Source organism: Quercus robur, chromosome 11 (genome assembly GCF_932294415.1).
Source record: "Quercus robur chromosome 11, dhQueRobu3.1, whole genome shotgun sequence".
Taxonomy (NCBI): Eukaryota; Viridiplantae; Streptophyta; class Magnoliopsida; order Fagales; family Fagaceae; genus Quercus; species Quercus robur.
In genome coordinates, this window is record NC_065544.1 from 17,766,061 (window position 1) to 17,787,224 (window position 21,164).

General features: G+C 35.2%; 2 protein-coding genes, 1 long non-coding RNA gene and 2 pseudogenes across 3 annotated transcripts in view; all 5 read right to left on the bottom strand.

Annotated features, from left to right (window-relative positions):
* The window catches only part of LOC126705510 (AAA-ATPase At3g50940-like), a 57,780-nt gene that overhangs the window by 23,467 nt on the left and 13,149 nt on the right, over positions 1-21,164 (bottom strand). The window lies entirely within an intron of this gene.
* Positions 1,920-8,283, bottom strand: LOC126706944 (tyrosine--tRNA ligase 1, cytoplasmic-like; annotated as a pseudogene).
* On the bottom strand, positions 7,957-13,776 carry LOC126705515 (uncharacterized; annotated as a pseudogene).
* LOC126705514 (classical arabinogalactan protein 9-like) lies at positions 13,780-15,405 on the bottom strand. The gene is made up of 3 exons (XM_050404567.1): positions 14,656-15,405; positions 14,462-14,554; positions 13,780-13,869 (listed from the first exon to the last, which is right to left on the bottom strand). The coding sequence occupies exons 1-2, from the start codon at positions 15,382-15,384 to the stop codon at positions 14,522-14,524; spliced, it is 762 nt and encodes a 253-aa protein (XP_050260524.1). The 5' UTR covers positions 15,385-15,405; the 3' UTR covers positions 13,780-13,869; positions 14,462-14,521.
* Positions 15,673-17,057, bottom strand: LOC126705516 (uncharacterized). Its single transcript, XR_007648304.1, has 3 exons — positions 16,424-17,057; positions 16,237-16,327; positions 15,673-16,065 (listed from the first exon to the last, which is right to left on the bottom strand). It is a non-coding gene; the product is annotated as an uncharacterized LOC126705516 (long non-coding RNA).

The following is a 21,164-nucleotide window of genomic DNA, read 5'->3' on the forward strand; positions in this document are numbered from 1 at the left end:
TTTGATAGAGAGTCAGCCCAAGCAGACATGTGGACTGTGTCATGCTTTCGGGCATAACCGCAGAAAATGTCCGCAGTCCCGTGGCGCTTCCACAAGTGGTCATGTTCCACACTAGGTACGTAGATAGCAAATACTTATGCATCGGTTAAATATTTGTTGTTCATTCCATGTTGACCTAATGTTTACTATCTTCTCTCCTAATGTGATTACTCTACGTTTTTCAGGCATGCTTCCAAGGACGATGTTTTTGTTGTGCGGACAGCTGATGTTAGGAAAAGTGACTATGTTGTATTGGCTATGTGTGAACTTTTTGGTTTTTGTTGAATGTACTTGTAAATCTCTATTCAATGTATGTCTATGAAGATTGTGATTTGAGTAGTATGGTTAGAACTGCAAATTAAGCGTGGTTGGGCATGTTTAGAATGTTGATATTGAGAATGCCTTTTCCTGCGATGTAACTGCATTTTGCATTGTAAAACCATATTTATACAGAGAGCGTAAAAGTTTCTATAGTTTCGTGCGTACAATAAACGCGTTTTGATGTAATGTACGTGTATTTACATTCTCAGCTTCTTTGCCTCTGAATGAGTGTTTATGGATTATATTCGCAGTTTGTCTATCTCTGTTTCTCAACAGGTGCATGCACACGTTTCAGTTTCTGGTTTGTCTGCATGACCAGGAAAAAAGAAAAAAAAAATTCCACAGTGAATGATTCCTGGAATGAGTAGAGGAAAACAGAGCAAAAAAAAAAAAAAAAAAAAAAAATTCCATGGAACTCGAGTCTATGAAACTCGAGTTCTACTGGAAAAAACAGAGGAAAACAGAGCAACCCTCTTGGACCTCTCTGAGTAAACAGAGCAAAACCAAGAAAAAAAATTTTCCAGTGGAACTCGAGTCTATGAAACTCGAGTTCCACTGGAAAAAACAGAGCAAAACAGAGCAACCCTATTGGACCTCTCTGAGTAAACAGAGCAAAACCAAGAAAAAACAGAGTAACCCTCCGGACCTCTCTGAGTAAACAGAGCATTGATGCTCTTTGGTTCTCGAGTCTTATAGACTCGAGTTCCATGGGAATGTAAATTTTTTATTTTATTTATTTAATTTTTTTAAAGCTCACAATTGTTGTTCTTCTCTACAAATGAGCTTTTTAGAACTTTTTAAGGGAAAAATTTCTGTTTATGTTTTTGTAATTTTTTTTTAACCACTTGGCCTCCTTTTATGTGGGGTAGATGTGTACACTGGGATTTTTTTTTTTTTTTTCCTTTGTAACTTTAATTGATTGAGCTCCTGTGTTACCCAAACCCCAATGCCAATACTATTAACTCTAAATTATAATAAATACACGTTTCATAAATGGTCATCCTCATGGAAGTAGCTTTTGCCGCACTCAGTCTTCAATTAATTGGAATCACCGGCTCCTATATTGTTATGCCTTCCAGCTAGCATTATTGCTAGGTTATATTTAGATATTTTGCATATGACTGATCATTTTAAATTCACATATACTCTATTTTCGAATATGAAATTTTAAAATTTTTATGCTCATTGTAACCTATAGATGCATTGCATTCAATAAACTATTCCACTCCATAACACCAAATGAGTGCTTTTGACAATATAGTGAAATGATCTTAACTCCAAATAATATGAGACACAAGGTTTTGATATAAAAAATGTGTCAAGTACATAGTTCTCTCTATACAAAACATAAAATTCCTGCCAATCAAGGCTTAAATATCCACATCTCAATACATTGTTCTCTCTATACAAAATTTGCAATCACACTAAGAAATGGCACGGAAAAGAAAGTTATCCACCCTTTTAAGAGGGTAACCAAAGCAAGATAAGGTGGCAATGACAATGTTGGTCTCAAATATTTCATTCAACTTCCAACTGTCAGGCATTGGAGATGGCTTTACTCAGTCCTTTGAAATCGTCATGATGGTACCTAATACAAATCACAAACAGAATTTGATCACATTTCCCATATAATGCAAAAACAAAAATCTATCATTCATATATTTATCAATTTAATTAATTATATATTTTTTGCAAAATATTTAGTTTCTTTACAAAGAAAACGAGGCCAAGAATACCAGCTAAGTAATAGAAAAAGGAAAGAAATATTTGCAAGAGGCTCTTTGAAATAATGCCATCATTCAGTATTGCGATTATCAGAAGCATGAAAGGTGGGAACTTATCTTCCCATATCAAAGCTAGAAGCACGAAACCAAGCTGCAAAAAGGTTGCGTTAACGAATTATACGAAAGTTGAAACCAAAAAGCAAGAATTAAACCTTTAGCACTTAAGCTAGTGAAAATGAACTAAACAAAAAGTACTTAAATGCAAAATACTCCTAGCTTACCAATGTCCTTATGGTTATGGAGACAACATATATCTGTATATTCATGCAAGCTAATTAGTTTTACCATTAAACAAAAAATATATACAAACAAAACTATGAAGAAAACACATGACAAGTTATGTGTAACAATCATGTTTGGTACTACAAAAGCTTCTTATATATTTTGCATGCTTATTGCTTAGACATAAAAATGACAAGTAGCAACTTCAAGTCTACGAATCAACCTTCCAGGGTGATATTGAGAAGCAAGTTCTTGTTTGAGATTATGAAATGGGAAAAGCACTTGCTTTTCAGCGAAGGATCCTGAATTTGAAGGAGGTTCACACTTTAGATGGATATCAAATGTAATAAAAACTTACATTATTTATGTCTTTATCAATTTTTCCATAGTCGATGCATCTTCTGGCGCTCATGCATACGGTGCTGAAGCAAATGCATCTTCTGCATCGAATGTTGACGAGCTTCATCAAGAAATCTCAGTTCGTTTAGCAATAGTCATAATTCCATTGATTATTGTGTGGACACACACACATATTCCTTGGAGTATTTTCTAGAAAATCCATAGAGGAGGTACAAGAGAAGAAGATGTTGCTGGAAAAGCTACAAGTCAGAATGAATGAAGCAGAAGCAAAGGCCAACAAGCTTAAAGTGTCATTGGAGAATCTATGTGGTATACTAACAAGGTTTTTACATTTCATATTTTGTTTTTATTATAAATAATTCCAATTATACAGTAATTTTTCTTCCATAATAATATGTTAGAGCTCAATCAGACGATGGGAAATTGAAAGTAGGAAAAAGAAGAACATGATCTGATAAAGCTTGAACAAGCCCTGCATGATGAAGAAGCGGTCTGCCTTCTTTTCCTGGACTCTTCACCTTCCAATGCTTCAAGAGGTTTGATATAACAGTGATATCTGTGTCTACAAATAAAGCAATAATTCTAATCAAAACCCAATGCAATATATATATTTTTTTTCAAAACATTGAATCTAATACTTGCCTAAAACGAGTATGTTTCTCAATGAAGGAATACAACTAGCTGCAACGTCGTAGTACTAAGTGCACAAAACTTAGTTATATTTGTGGGGTTTTTCAGTGGTTAAGGTTGAAACCACAACTACTTTTGGTGAAAGGCACTTGTCATTGCAACAAGGCTTGACCACTAGTGCAACTGCTAATTCAGACCACTAGTTCAAGGCTTGATTGAAGGCACGATTTATATGTGCAACTGCTAATTCTCACTCTTAACATTTTCAAAACTCATTATTAAAAGAAATTAATTTTAAAAGTCAATCGACCATACCTTAACCCTTTTCAAAAGATCTTTTGCATCATTGTCATGCTTGAAGTGTTCTCTTACACGCTACAAATAGACAGAACAAAGATGGTAGAGCACAGAATTAACGAATTTGATGATTTGTAGGGTCCCTTGAGCATACTTTGCAATAGCCTCATAGTGTCCAAAAATTCACCCTATGTTTGGATGGGGCAGTTCCAAACATACCCTAAAGGATGTGGGCCAATCAAATTAAGGTCCTAGCAATTTAATCATAGCTTCAACATGGTAATGGGTTGTAGAAGTCCAACATCATTTATCCAAAATGTGTAAAGTAGTGGCATGACTCCCCAAAGTGATGGGGAATCAATCTACCTAAGAGGCATTAATTAGAGCTAAATGGATAAAAGGAAACAACATACCTCTAGTATTTTATTGAAAGCCTTTGCCAAGGCTGGTTTAATATCAGCTCGATGTAGCTTTCCACTTTCATAGTAAGCAACCAATTCTTCAAAGCTTTCGAAGCTCTTGGATTGTAGAGAAAACTTACATTGCAAGAAAACAATCTGAGTTACTATTCCCAATGAAAAATGATTTTGGAAAAATAGTGCAAGCAACTATAGAAATTACTTAAGGAGCACGGACTTTGAACAAGATGCAAGGGTTGACATGCATGTGAAAAGGCAGATGTCGTACCATTAACTAAATAAAATAAGTAAAGCTTTCATAATAAAATCCTTATGACTTACTTATCACCACCATTCTTTGCACTGCGCTCTACTACAAACGTTTTAAACCAAGGTAAAATGAGGTACTTCACATACTCCAAGCATGGATTCCCTTCCACAATATCTGGAGGACAGTATGCTCTCTTTATCTTCAAATTTACTTTCGCCTACAACATGGAGGCAGACTAAATCTAAGGTTAACCTAGTTTATAATCCAGTATCATTATGCTATGCGCAACTAATAAAGAAAACACTATGTAACCCCCTATATGGCAATTTGATACCCCTATACATGCACCCTACCTCGTCATCTTCCATAAAAGTTGAAGATAGTGGATCACTTTTCGACATCTTCTCCTGACCTTGTTGTAAACTGGGTAACATGTTTGTAAATTACCAGTAAGCAAAACAAATAAAGACCACACATAAGCACATTGCATGCATGGGTAGAAAATTTGTGCTGCAGTGAACTCTTCCTCATCACTTCGACCCATAATGTGACCACACCTGCAGCAAAATATAATAGAAGTAAAAATAACGACTACATCACCAGCATATTAAAGTAATAATAATAATCATCATACCATAATTCATGTTTTTATCATTGAAATCGTATTCCTTTGTGCTATATCCATCACAAGAGGCTAGTACTCATGAGCCTTGATTCGCTTTATCTCGTTCGACGACTGCAGAAACTTCACCTTCCCTCCATCAATATCCATCCCAACAGCCTTCCAAATCTGAATGAGGTAGCGCCCAACAACACCAATTTTCTTCAACTGACCTCCCATCTTATTGGTTAGCTGGGCAAACCAATCTACAATCCATATTTTCACTCTACACCCAGCAGATGTCAACTTGTTCACATTTATTTTTAAATTACTCCCTGCAGAACAAAAATGAAAACGAATAAACAATATTTACAATCTCCAACCTCATAACATAAATCATACCAAAACCCAATAAAGCAACACAATTCTAAAGGCAGTATGACAGTATCAATAAATGCACAAATATAACGTATACGGACTGTAATCGAGTGTTATCCCAACTACACAAACGTGTCCCAATATTATGGATTGCAGGTTCTTTGAGTTAACTTTATGATAAATGCCACTTGCTATAATGTCCAACATAATCAGATTTAATAGTTTTATCCATGACAAATTATCATAGTATTCTGAGTTCAAATCATGCAGCCACTATCATGGGTAATGATTAAATTGAACATTAAACCTTTAATACAAGTGCTAATTTTAGGACTAAACCATTAGAGCGTACTTATGAAGACTGCTAAATATTTCGGCATTTACAATTTCAGTTCAATTCCTGCTTTATCAATTTTAACATACCAATTTACAATCCACCAAATATCAAAACTTATATTATTTTACCATTTGATTTAAATATTATTTTTTTATTCGTTCTTTATGTTTTCTTTATTCTTTCTGTTTATGTTTCCAAATAACTACCGTTAAACAAATATTAAGTTTTTCCAAATAATAAACCTCGGGTTTATTTTTGAGAAGATTCTCAAATGACACTTTAAGCTTCTTGGCCTTTGCTTTTGCTTCGTTCATTCTGACTTGTAGCTTTTCCAGCAACATCTTCTTCTCTTGTACCTTCTCTTTGGATTTTCTCGAAAATACTCCAAGGAATATGTGTGTGTGTCCACACAATAATCAATGGAATTATGACTACTGCTGAACGAACTGAGATTTCTTGATGAAGCTCGTCAACATTCGATGCAGAAGATGCATTTTCTTCAGCACCGTATGCATGAGAGCCAGAAGATGCATCGACCAGGAAAAATTTGATAAAATTTAAAGGACCTGCATATTCCAGCCCATAACAGACCTGCAGATTCTAGCCCATAAAGGACCTGCATTTGGGAAGTTAAAGGAATAAAGTTTAAAACAAATTTATGCAATAGGTCTTCCATGAAATAAGAAAAATCAAAATAATTTAGTTATTACATAATAATGCAATAAGTATGGGATAAAGATTATGTTACCAAGAAAGTAATAAGCAATAGCCACTCTAGCACATACACCAATTATGTTAGTGATCTCGTACACAAATGAAGATTACAAAATTAAAAACATCCTCTAATCCAATCAATTGACAAGTCGCTCATCTAGGAAGTTGTACTGCACATAAGCCCATACAGAGGTACAATATTCTCTACGCAGAGATGAAAGGGGATAAAAAGAGCCTAACTTAAATAAGAGTACAACATAAATTTTAAAACTTCAATAATTGATTTTAGAAATTTTTTTAAATTCAATAAGAAGAAGATAAATTTTATTTTTGTCATAAAAGATTACATTATAGGTGTCGCACGCTATCAGTGATTTTACATTCTTAACAAAATGAAATTAATCACCACTAATGAACTGTGATATAATTCAAACTAGCCTTTGAGCACGCGCGTGAGCTCTTCTATTTTTTTCGGTAAAAGTTAATAATATGCAAAAAAAAGAAAAGAAATTGGGATTAATATATTTTCCAATGAACAAAAATACCCTCAGGGTGTGAAGAAAAAATTATTTTACCACAAACGCTTAACACTCATCACACCCCTAGGTTTTTTTTGTGATTTGAAAATATATTAATCCCAAATTATAATTTATGCATATTATTAACTTTTACCCAAAAAAAATTTAAGAGCCTCTGAGCACGCTCATGAGCGCGTGCTCAGATGGTAGTATTTTTGATTTAAGTAACCACATGACTGAATTTTAAGAAAATAACCTAAGGAATAACACCTAAGATACTATACTTAAGACTAAAATTTTGTAGTATTTTTGTTTTTTTTTGTTTTTTTTTTTTTACAATTCAAGCCACAAATGAATCCTAAATTTTAGGATTTCAGATTCTCTACTAATGGCCTACTAACCAGCACAGTTTCCCATTATAAAAAATAAAATACAAAATTTCATGTTTTAGGATTTTAGAATCCTAAATTATCTTTTTGTTTTACAGTTCTTTTTTTACTTTCCTTATTATGTTCCACGGTTGAGATTCAGGATTTTGGATTGTGCAATATTCTTAAGGATAAATTGCTATGTTGAAGGATAACAATATCCAATACAGTTTTGGTGAAAAATAAATGCATTACTTTTATTGTTTCAGTTAATCAATTGTGATCCTTGAACGTTGCTTTGATAATTTTTTTACAATTTCAAGCAAAAAAATAAAAATTTAAAAACCCATGTTTTAAAAACCCATGATTGGTCTAGGGCTTGGGGACTCACCTCTAGTGATTCTATCCCTATGTTCCTTAGTTCTCTTCTCTGTAATTAATATGCTCTTTGTTGTCTCCGTTTGTTTTCTTCTTTTTTTCTTTTTCTTCTCTCTTTTTTGTTTGTTTCCTTCTCTGTATTCTCTGTTCTGCCTTGTGTTTTCATGAGGTAGCTTTTAATATATATCTTTCTTACTTCTCAAAAAAAAAAAAATTGTTCCATTTTTCTCAATCTGTGGCAATTTATTTTTTATTTTTAATTTTTTTTTTACAAATCTATTAGTAATATGTATATAATGGTCAATCACTCTCCTTTGCCTATATATTGTATGCTTCGAAATAGAGGTCACTGCAATATAATTAATTAATACGTGATACTTATCCAAATTGCACAATTTGTATTTCTTGTATACAAGATGATACTCATCCAAATTCCACAGTTGTTGTATTATAATATTGTAATAAAAAAATTCACAGTAATATTGCAATAAAAAAGAAGAAGAAAAGCAATGACTAAGCTTTAACCTACAATAAAAAGAGGAAGTAGTTGATTTGGAGGGAACATTACACCTTCGCCCAGGCTCTTCCTCACCAAATTCTTCGCAAAATTCCCTAAACAACTTGTCTTGAATTCTTTCCAGCTTTCAGACTTGGAACCATCACCCATCATGCCGTAGTCGATGAATTTTACTACGCGACTGGTAAATACGTGGTACAATTCGTCCAGATTGGGTTTCTCCATTCTCTTGTTCTGTGCAAGAGAAAACCATTAGCGAAGAAAAGTTACCGACCTTAAAATGTCAAATGCTTATAAACATAACTAACACAAACGTATTAGCACATTCTACAAAATTGCATGATAAGGCTATTACATGTCCAAAACACGTAAGGTAAGAAAACTTAACAATTGTTTTTTCTTTCCCAAATCATAACTGCTTTGAATTTTTGTTTGCCGGAAAAGCACAAGTATATTCATCTGAGTCAAACTGTTAGTTATGAGCTTAAAGAAAAACCAAAAAAATAAAAAATAAAAAATAAATAAATAACCCAAATTTGTAAATATACATTTACTCACTTTTTTTACACAACAAAATACATAGCTTAAAGTCGATCACGGTGTTACTCTCATCCCTAGACCACTAATCCCTTTCGCGAAGCAAAATCAAACATATACAAACAATGTTCAAAAAAATAGATACGAAAAGATCCATACATACCTAGAATGAAAAACCAAGTTCTTGCACAAAAATTAAACAATCATACTGCAACTACATATTAGGTTGCCTAGAGATCTTGCATCTTCTGCATCTTCTGCCAGAGATCTTGCTTTGCCTAGAGGACACTGACAAGGAAAGAGAGAAAACTACATATTAGGTTGCTGCAATGAGAATATAGCAGAAATTCCTCAATTGAAGCTAAAGTGCTACAACCTACAAGGAGCTGGCGTAACATACCAGCTGAAGCATCATAAAGTCCAAGAGAGGCATTCCTTTGAGCCAAGTTTGCCGCCTCAAGAGAATATTTTACCTTATCCAGGAAAAAACCAAAAAATAAATTAGAAGCACAAACTTCCATATGCTAGAACTGCTAAAAGTTTATCAAAACAAGAGTGATGATCTCATATACAAAATAGCCAGATCTTTGAAGGTGTCAAGAAGAATTGGTTTGGAATAAGCTTAATCTATTATTTTTTTAGATCAGTCTTTTGAGTCAATGTCTGTTTTGGAAACCGTTCCTTCTCTTTTCTTTTCAGAGTTTTTATTGATGTTACAGATTTATATCATAGGCTGTAGCTATTTGGGTGTCCCATTTATGTACTCCTCATGTATTTACAATTTCTCATTTTTCTTTTAATAAAAATAAATACAGTGAAAACTTGTCAAAAGTATATATCAACTCACAACCCTTGTCCCTTGAGTGTTATTAGGATGATTTAGTAATCTTAACTTACAATAACTCAAGTCTACATATTTATTTTGGTGTAAAATACAAAACATGAAGGTAGCAAATACAAAAAATGAAATAATGCTCATAGCATCTGGAAGTTTATTTTAGAAATCTTTTCAACAAAAGTGTATTAGATGTCTTTTTTCATAAAAATATCTTCCAGCAAGAATTTATTTTCCCTGTTCTAAAAAACAAAGAACCATTTCAGAAAATGTGCACTGATGAAGGAAACAAAGCAGAAAGTCTGGAAGGAGATGGTTGGCCATGATGGTTGTGGCTGATGAGAATTTGGGGAAGGGGATGGTACCGTGGCAGTGTGGCTGATGAGGAGTCAGATGTAAAAAGTTTTACACTTGTTTTAAGTGTAAAACATTTTTCTTCTTGCCTTAATTTTACAGTTTGACCGGAAAATATTTTACAGTTAACCAGATTTTACAACAAAACAAACATGGTAAAATAAGCACAAGCATACAGCAGAAGTTACTCAACCCATCATTTTAATTAGATAACAAAAGAATCATTTTCTTACCATTCTGAGAAGCCTTTTTCACTGGCTAAGACTGTATGTGCCAGAGGAACCAAAATAATGACTGTGAGATTGAAGACCAAAAAGTTGTCGGAACTGCCCCATGAAAACTTCAAAAACCTTCTGCAGATCCTGCTTCAGATGAAGGATTCATCAATCTTTCAGTCTTGAGAAAATAACTAAATCCCATTTGCAATGATAGAACATGAATGTCTAACCATCTCAAGTTCTGAATAAAAATCTGATGAGCTAGATAGTGCATGTTGGTATTATAAGCACACTTTCACTAATGGAGTCTAGCCCTTTGTAATTATACAACTTTATTCCTTCTCATCTTTTTGTGCTTCTTTTGTATTCTCTCCTACTATGGTTCAAATTTTTCTTTTTAAGGAAAATTTATCTCTTGTAAAAAACATGCCACACATTTTTTTCCGAGGGGTAGAAAAATTTGTAAATCATATGTTCTGTCACTACACACAGTTTCAAGCAAAAACAAGAAATAAATGGAAATTGGGAAAGACAAATGGCATCATGCTTTGATAAAGATCAGCTTTTAAATTCAAAAGTCAGTTTTCAAATGATATATACAGAATACATATAAACAACTTTGAAAAAAACATCTAACCTGGTGGGAAATTGTTTGTCTGATAGGATGCTGGCTTTCTGAATCCTTCAGACAACCTTGGGGATTCCAAACAATAACACCTCCCCACATCTTCATCATGTCATTAGATTGAAAGTAGTAACATTAGGAAATTTCACAAGAACTGTAAGTATGAAGATAATATAAAGGCATGATAACTCACAGGAGATATGAATCCATTCGTCTTAGAAATCTCTCCATTTGGAAGCTGTAGTAGAAGAGGGCATTCCTTTGCAGATGGTATGTATCTGAAAGCAAATAAAAAGAACATTGACATTGAAGCTGTTAAGAATGGAAACGTCTTCCCGCTACTGAGTACAGGCACCAATTTTTAGAATATGGACATACATCAACTAAAGGCCACATATCCTCAGATCCTTATATCACATGGTCAATAAATGGAAGCACATTGCAATTTTGCTCAAAGAGTTCATTTAAAAATCAGACACCTAAGGTACTTCCATTGAGATATTAATTAAAAGGAGAATCTAGTTAAAGAATATACACCACAAATTGCAATATCTTTGACCTCCCTCCTGCTGCAATAGAAGTATCCAAGTGCCACTCGTTTGAATTGACCTATTATAATAGGGCAATAACATTAACATAATAAATTAGAAAGAAATTACAGATATAACTCAAACTACAAAGAAAAGAAGATCAAAAAACCTCTAATGTAAAAAAAAAAAAATACAAAAAAACAATATCCACACACAGAGACAGACAAATAAGAAAAATGGCCCTTGCTTACAATGCCCACATACTTCAATGAAGAAAATGGAGAAAGGTTTTTTAACTACAGTGACCTCATTATTTTCAGAGCAAACGAAAGGTAAGGAGATTTTGGCTTCAATTAATTTGGGTTTCTCGAAACATACAAAAAAATAACTTATGGCCAATGCAGTTTTATTAATGAATAATGAAACTCTGCACTTATGTAAATGCTGATATGTATTATGTTGCCATTGTGTCACCACACATTGCGGCTATCATTATCAGTAACATCATAATACAATAAAAGTCTCTAACTAACGCACAGATTTCTTATGTCTTGAAGTAAAATACTCCATAAATTACTACCCCTTAAACGAAAAGTGATATGTATGTCACCCGTTGGATCTTGAAGTAAAATAATCCATACATTACTTTCCATTTTACACTCTTAAAAAGGAGAAAAGGTGATTTAAGCTAACCACCCCCCCCAAGAACAAACTTTTGTTTTGGGGTTCTTATAGAGAGCAAACATGTAGGTGACTGCATTCATGCACACACGCTAAAATGAATGTACTAGGCTTTTAGATCTTTGCACCAAGAAACTTCAAGAACTTAAATGAGATATTAAAGGGGGGAAAGAGAATATAGATTATTAGAAATACTCTTCTAAATTTCTATTTGAAAATTAAGTCATGAGGAGTTAAAGATTTAAAGAAGCATACAAAGAAAGGTATTTTATTGGTGCTAAAGATGTAGCCTTTCCTCTTATCGTCCCAGAAAGAAAATGAAGACTTTGGTGTATGGTATAAAACCTGTCCAGCAGGCAGACAACAAAATCAAATTACAATCAGATATGAGGATGTTATAGATAGCCAATTAGCCATAATACAAAGCAATGATAAGCAAAAATTAAAAATTTTGGAACATTTATTACCTGACTTTCCACACTGATGTTAGCTACCGGTCCTAGAGCCTTAATTATAGGGGCCAATAGTGTATCATCTATTGCTTGAAAATCCCTGCAGTAACAAGAGAATGAAAGAACAAAATGGAATAAATATTATGTGATGATAATCATGTTTTGATTAGGTTTCCTACCATGTCAAAGATGAAAACGATCCATAAAAAATATTAATAATAACACTAAGCCCAATTCATATAATTCTAACCACAGCATAAAGCAATAAAAAAATTACTCCAAATATAAATCTATCAAGAATGCAAGAGAAACTGGAATAAATATTATTTTCTGCTTAACATGTTTTTAGTAAGTTTCCTACCATCTAAAGGATGGATATGATCCAAAATAAAATTAAGTATAAAACAATTGACATAACTTTCACCACAGCATAAAGCAAGAAATTATGACTTCAATTATATACCCAACAACTCAAAACACCAAAACAGAGAATCTTCACTTTGAGCTGTTATCTTATTATTATGTTATCCATCAGAGATAATTAGATATTTGAGGAGATCAGCAATATTTAGATATTTGTACTGAAAGCCACAACCAAAGACATGATAAGCGTCTACAAGGAAACCAGTTCAAGATTCTGTCAGCTACCAATGCTTTCAAGAAAAGAATTAAGGAGAAATGAGTTAATATCTGTAGCCAACCTTGTGTTATAAATGTTTTTTTTTTTATTCAATCAACTTAATTACCAAATGAAACAACTTTAACATGTCTCTAACATAAAACCCTAAAAACAAAAAGTCATAATTTGGTAACTTAGACACAACCAATGAATTTTCAAACCCAAAACCTCAGCCTTCAGGCCCTTCACCCATTCTTAAGAAGAAGGAAGTGTCAATTGAACTAGAGCTCATTGGAAAAGAATACCATTTTAACAATATAACTTTCAACAATGACCTCTTGATGCTTCTAAAAACGACATTCAAGGTTCAAATCCCATAAATATATGTAGAACATTGAATTAAAACAGTCAAAGGCCAAGATTCATACCAATCATAAACACAATCATGTGAATTTGAATTGAGCAAATTACAGAAAATCACAATACAGACAACTTTGAGTTAAAAGAGTCAAAACCCAATATTCATACCAATCATAAACACAATCATGTGAATTTGAATTGAGCAAAATATAGGAAATCACAATACAAATAACAAAAGAGTCAAAAGCCAAGATTCATACCAATCATAAACCCAATCATGTGGGTTAGAGTAAGCAAATTAAAGGAAAGCACAATCCTCCCATCAGCCCCAACAGGCATAAACTCCCCATGAATGAACCCTTCCTCCTTCCCACCATTCACATGAGTCTCAAAGATGGTATCGAGATGATTCATTGTATTTGTCAGCTACTCTTTCAGTGGCTGCATTTTACCCCTTACATCAGATTCCACCACAGTTTCCTTTGAATCTTGAAGAATCTTTTTCAGTTTTGTGGCAGTCTATAACTTTGTCTGAAACAACAAAATAAAGAAAGTAAATCAAGCACACATGACAGAAATCCTTGCCTAATTTATTTTTATACAAGAAATATTACTCTAAAAAAAGGGAACAACAACTTCGCTGCTGCAGATATAGGCAGAACAGCAGTAATTTCCTGTACATATGTATTGGGACTATAAATGTAGGTATGCGTTTTGGAGTATATTGGGACACTTTTTTCCCAAACAAGAATTACTCATATGTCATCCAGCAAGCTTTATTACAGTTGATAAGCTGCAGAAGGGCCCACAACCTCAACTTTTGAGGATGGCATAAACAAAGACACTTGTACAAGACCAACTTCAGGAACAAAAAATTTGTTGTTGTACATTGCCGAAGATCTTTCATTTTATAGTTAAATTTTTACAAAATAAATAAATAAAAAAGAAGAAATATCTATCTTTTTGTTTATGTCATTTCATCAACTAAAATATATCTTTATGTAGAATTTTTTTTGCAGCAAGCAAAACTGCACAAAACAATCAAACCTGTAAAGAACGCAGTAATGCATATTGAGAAGTCAATATTATGGTCCAATTCCATGACTTTAGCACTTACTCAAGGTTCACCAATTTTGTGTTTTTTAGCCCTCGTGTAATGTTTGGGCGGGGGAGGAGGCTACGGGGCATCAACCTTAGGGTCATCATCGTGCTACAAATTCCCTTAGATGCATGCAATCAATATTCGATATAATGGTAAGAATAAAGTGAAGTAGAAAATATATTATTACATTCAAATTAAAGTTATCATACCATAGAGCTGCCTCGGTGTCCTATTTTGTGTCCACCTGTCCCACAAGTGGGTGCTCTTCTATTGCGTTGCGGTCTACCTCGTGGGAGTGAGGGCTGATGAGGGGGATGCTTGTCCGGTACATCAGTATGTGGCTGTAAAGTGTCAATCCCAACCGGAGGTCCTAGAGGGTCAGATGAGGATGCGGTAGGTGGGTAATCCTGCTCTATGTAGAGGCCAGGAGTGGGTGCACTAGAGCTGGTGTGTGGGTATGAGGGTGTCTCGAGGAGTATAGGAGGGGTCACAATTTGGTCAATACTGACATCGAAATTGGGCTGCGAAGGTGGGCTGGGTGAAGGGACCTCGGGCTGAGGAGATGCATATGGGATGGGTGAAGGGACCTCAGGCTGAGGAGATGCCTGCGGGATGGGTGGAGGCATCTCAAGACTAGTTACAACCCGAGGGGTTGTTGCACGCCGACCACGGCCCCTGACTGCACTTGTGCTTGGGGTTGCTGTAGCAGGCCGAAGACGACCCCTAGCTACGCTTGTGCTTGGGCTTGTAGTAGCACGATGACCACGGGTCGGTGTACTTACGGGTGCTGCACTTGTGCTTGGGGTTGCAGTAGCTGCTAGTTCAGTCTCATGCCCATTGTTTGCATGCTCATTTACTGCAGGACCACCACCAAGACCAGCCACATTATTTAGGATACGCTGGACATGGTTGTGAGCTTGGCTGCCTTCAGGAAGCATCGCCAACAGCGCTAAATGGCTTTGAATTTGAAACGGAGAAAGAACCAGTACAATTAGACTTGAGACATTTATGTATCAATTAATGAATGAATAATATAATACTTATGAATCTACTCAAAACTAACAGTTCTATTAGAATACTATATGTATCAAAAACTCTTTCATTACATGTCAGTCAAATCAAACCAGATTTGCTGAGAAATTCATAGAAATTGATTCTATGTTCATACATGTACTCAAGTAAAACGAAGTAGGCAATCAAATGTAATTAGAACACATTACCATTATATCTAATTTAGCGCTGTTGCGGTCGACATACTTTCGAGTGACCGAACGGTACCAGACGTAATAGGCATGATTGCGGGGCATCTCACCAATCTGAGGAGGTGCATGACAAAGTTGTTGTCGTCTCATTTCCCATGAAATGATATACGGTCCATGCTCCTCCCTCCAATTCTTTTCCACCTTCCCACGTAAGTCGATTTTATGCAGCCTATCATCGTAGACAACATCATCAGGCCGCTCCTGCGCCAAGCCAAACTATCGAAGGACACGGTCTAGGTGGTGTCTCTCTACTATGCAAAAACACACAAGCGGCACCCTTGCTGTCCACGTATCCCTCCCTGCAATGCAGAACTCAGGAAGGTGGCCGAAGTGTGCCTCGTATGGCTGCCACACAATCTACGATAGAAAAAAAAAACAATTATGATAGCATCTTAAAATGTGAAACAAGGGAGAATACATAGATAAAGGGTAAAACTAAAATTATAACAAAAGATATGTTAAAGGATGAAGCAATCATATTCTTAACGAAAATTATCATAACCAAATAGATTTTTTGAATATTATTACCTGCTCTGGCTGCATTGTAACTAATAGCTCGCGATAGTGGACCAAGGCCATGCCGGATGGCCTACTCTTCGGGCTTGGCACCCGCACCCACCTACAATTACGAGCAAATAACATAAGAATGATAATACAATTTAGTTACTAAGAAGAGTACATTGCAGAACACACTTGGTATCAAGAAAAGACTTACTTAAATGCAAGTGGAGCATATGGCCATGGGCCATAATCACATCCAGGTGGGGGCTCTATCCTCGGGCACAAGAATGGCAACCTTGCCCATGCCCAATACTGGACCAAGGTGCATGCCCCACCAATCTGCAATGCCCCTTTCTCGCTTGCCCGACACAACTCCCTGTATAACCAAGCCAGGCAACCACTACCCCAACTATACTATGGCGGATCACGAAGGTTACGCATGAAGTCCAGGAACATCAGATGCACCCTATCTCCTGACTTGTCCATGAAAAGTTTATCCCCTACTAGCGCTAAAATATAGCATCGGGCATACCGGTGTATCTGCATCTCCGTTGCGTCATGAGGCAATGGCGCTGCAATGGCCTCAACAAGTCGGCTGATGAGAATTCTTTGCCCCACCAAAGTTTTATTGTCATTCGGTGGAGTAAAACTAAGCAACTCCGTACACAGTTGCCTCCAACCCCCATCATCCACCACAGCAGTCGGCCCAACCAAGACGTCACCGTCTATAGGAAGTCCGAAAATTACCTCCACATCTTGTAGGGTGATTGACATCTCACCATGTGGAAGATGGAAAGTATGAGTCTCCGGCCGCCATCGCTCAACTAGGGCCAATATTAGGTAATGATCTATCTCTCTTGAAGGGGCTCTAGACAATCCTTCTAGCCTTAGCAATTTGATAATGTCAATGACTCGATTATCTTGTATCTGAATGTTTGCCATCTCCTTAGTGCGACCATGGCATGTAAGTGGGCCCGAGTCCTACAAAATCGATCAAAATTATAGCGGTTGTTAGAACTAGAAATACAACATTGAAAGAACTTGCTAACTAACAGTTAAAGACAACGTAAAAATTAAAGCAGTTGTTAGAACTAGAAATTTCACCTCGCCATTCCAAATGGCCTCTGATCGATGATATGGCTGTCGTGTCAACAATGACCTCTGACGCAGACCAAGGTCGAAGACCTCTAGCTCCTCATCGATCCGAGGCTCCATACTGCAAACAGTGCAACTGTGAGATCATTAATAGTGTAGGGGCAAAGGAGTGCTACTCTACATGCAGGGAAAATCTATACTGAAGAGCAGCTTATTAGCATTATTTAATAAGATGACTTTGTTTACAGAAAACTCAAAAACAATGATGAGTAATTATGTCAAAATGCTTGAGAAGCATTAATAAACACAATGTGCTTCTTCATATAGTAGTTCATTTTATTGTTCTAAAAACACATGGAAAGATTGTCAAATTAAGTAGAATGTAACAGAAGCTTTAACTTCTTCACTATAAAGATCACTAATAGAAACACCTGTCCATAGAATCTTCAGCCATAATGTTGAGTGGGATTAGCTACAGTAGAGATGTTTTCTGGTAATGGCGGAAGAATTGAGCACATTTGACAAATCAAACTATTTCAGACTAGTAAAAACTGTTAAAGGATCCTCTAATTTTCCAGTTTCATAGGATGGGAGAGGATAGCACCAAAATGTAGTACCAAATTGATAGAAAGAATGAGTTTACGACTTGGAGAGATGGGCAAGGCTAAGTCTCTTATTAGAGCAGGCTGGGGTTGTTTCAACTCTTCAAGATACAAAATCTTGGAAAATGCCTCTCAGTTATTCTTTCTTGTTGATTATAAAAGATGACTATACTATTTTTTTGATAAGTAATTATAACAGATGACTACAATATGCACTACCTTGTCTATTTATAGTTACACAAGGATGCATGCCATTGGCTAACTGCAATGCTTTAAATATATATATATATATATATATATAAGTAATAAAGATTTATGTACTATATGTGGGACCTACACAATGTGAGTGTGATAGTGAATGGTCTTACTAGAGTACTAGTGTAGAACAAGGCAATTGATTCTTCAATTGTTCATTTTATTTAATTAAACACAAGCTTGACCAAATTGAGATTTAATTGGTTTGGTCGAAGTAAACCTGGAGTGGGAATATGGATTATATTTTAGTACTAGTAGGCTACTAGCTAATAAGGGCTAAGGAATGGCATCATTAATATTGCAGTGATATCGTACTGATAATTGCTATTTGATGAAACCAATATCACGACCTTTTAATACTAATTAGTTGCTGTCAAATACTATTAGATTTTCTTTTGACTAATCTCATTAATTCATTGGATATTTTATATTTCACATATCAAATGATTCATCCAGTCAAACAAATGTGGTTTCAGTCAATGTGCCCATTAATTTAAAATAAAAAGCAAGTCCACTTTTTAGGGATTCAATTCATACATAAATGACTTGCTACTGTAAAATAGAATTTTCTTCAAAAAAAGTAAGTTCGCAACCTACCCCAATTAAGCAAACTACTATAGCTTCTATTTCTAGAAGTTATCATGGTATGTTTTATTCCTAAACATTGTTAGTACTATTAAAAGAAAATTACTATTTGGGAGCGGGTTGTGTTATTTTATTGAATTATTTTTAGTAATAAATTATAAATTAGGACAATATTTATCTTCTCGTCGCAAACAAAACCTTTTTTTTTTTTTTTTTTTTTTTTTTTTTTTTTTTTCCATATTTGCTTCCCATGTTGGGAAGATTAAAAGTATGAACCCATATAGAAAATAATAATCTGACCACTTTTAATTTTTTCTTAATTTCAACTACTCCATTCTACCAAACATGGGGAAAAAATCAATCTTTCATTTTCTGTTTACTGAGCTAGAGCCATCTCATTGGAGACCATTTGTCAACATTTGAGACTTCATAGCAGAACTGTCATCATATGATTCGAGAATTACTATTTTATTAGCACCAAGCAGGGTTAAGTGGTTAACCAGATTTAGTTTGTTGCAAGTCTTTTTGTTCTTGGTTCTTAGCCCCCATAAAAAAGAGTGGGGTTATAAGTGCTTAACCAGTACTAAGATTGGTAATTTTGAGAGGGTCGCCATAAAAATTTCAAGAATTAACCTATTGACAAAGGCCAAATACCAAATTTTGCCATTTCTTTTGGAGCACAATCTAGTTGTGTCATTACATACATAGACAGAGGAAGGTCTATAAGAGATTGGAGGTTGGAAAGTTGAGACTTAAGGATTGGTATGAGAAAGTTTTTGGGAATCTGTTGCAGTAACTTGAGAATGCTGGAGGAAAGCTAGAGGTTGTTCAAAACAAGGTGCTGAGTTTCAATTTTATCTGGCATGACAGCAAATGCTACTAAGAGTGAAGTTTCCACTTTGGAGGGGATCAACAAACAATATAACAGAGTGATGGTGTATTTAAAGTTCAATCATTTAAATATCTGGTACCTAGCTGTCTTGTAAATATTATAAGCCTTTCATTGAGAAAATCACAACTCGTATAAACTCATGAACTACCAAGAATCTCTCTATTGTTGGGAGACTCCGACTTATTCAATCTATTCTGTTCAGGGTTCAAGGGTACTGGCCTGGGGTTTTTATTCTCCCTAAAAAGGTTATTAGGAGCTTGGACAGTAAGTTTAACAGTTTCATAGGAAGGGAAAGAAAGGGGCTTGAGGTTAAAAAACTTGAGGATTAGAAAAATTTGTCATAATGAAGCATATTTGAAATCTTTTTGTCCTGACCGGATAAATTTGGGTGGCTTGGGTTAAAAGCTTTTGGGTTGTTAAAACTTAAAGGTCCAGAGAAAATTAATCTTGGGGTTGGAGGAAGATTTCAAAGCAAAGGGAAGATTAGGGACTACATTTTCTTTGATTGCTCAATAACTAGAAGGATTTGGCATCAGGTTAGAGTTTAGAGTTTGATGGAGGACTCTAGTTATGACTGGGGTTAGGTGCTTCAATGGAGTAACGGCACTTGAAGAATAAAAGATTTTAAAGTGCTCTGTCAGCAGGCTTGTGTTATTTGCTGCGGTGTACCACATCTAGTTACGGAGAAACACTATATATTTTTAGGGAAATTATAAAATTGGTGCCTAATCTCAATTTGGTCCATAATCTTTTTGTTGTGTCGGTTTGGTCCCTAATCTTTTAATTTTGTCTTTGAAAGTTCAAAAACGTGTACAAAAACACTTTTGAACGTTTAGACCCCTAAAAACCAACTTAACCAACACAAGCAATATGTTAAACAACAAGTGTGCGGAAACTTAACATATGCTATAATGTGAAATAGGATAAAAACTATCTAAGCCATAACATAATAAAATCACAGCAGATAATATAAAGGCAGAGATAGAGAGGAAGAAAGATGCAAACACAAAGATAACACCCGATGTGTTATCGAAGAGGAAACCGAAAACCTCGGCGAAAAACCTCTCCGCCGCCCTCCAAGCGGTAATCAATCCACTAGAAAATACAGTTGGGATACAAGGACAGCAATAGACCCTCCAAGCCTAATCTACCCAGTGCACCTAAGCCCTCCAAGCTTCTTGCTCCAACGAGGTTGCGCCGAACCTTTTTCTTTTCTAGCTTTCCGGATTCCGCTACTACACCGTAGCATCAACCAATGAAGATTGGCTCCTTCCTAACTGCTTCCCAGAACTCCAAACGTCTGTCTCACAGAGATGATAATGGTGAGAACCAGGTTTGGTATAATACCTCTCAAGATTTTGACAATGGAGAGGAAGAGAGTGAGGTATTTTGATGAGACTCTAAGGTAGGGATTGTGTGTGAAACAATCTTGTTTTTCTTTAGGGTTTCTCTCTCAAAATTCTCTCTGGAAGCTCTCTTTCAATCGTGGGTTAAAGGGGTATTTATACTGGAGTGAAGAGGAATGT

Excerpts from the sequence above, each read along its gene's own strand:
- LOC126705514 (XM_050404567.1), bottom strand. The coding sequence starts at position 15,384 with ATGCTTCCTGAAGGCAGCCAAGCTCACAACCATGTCCAGCGTATCCTA. Across the intron at positions 14,555-14,655 it reads GACACCGAGGCAGCTCTATG|CACGATGATGACCCTAAGGT; the intron begins GTATGATAACTT and ends GGGAATTTGTAG.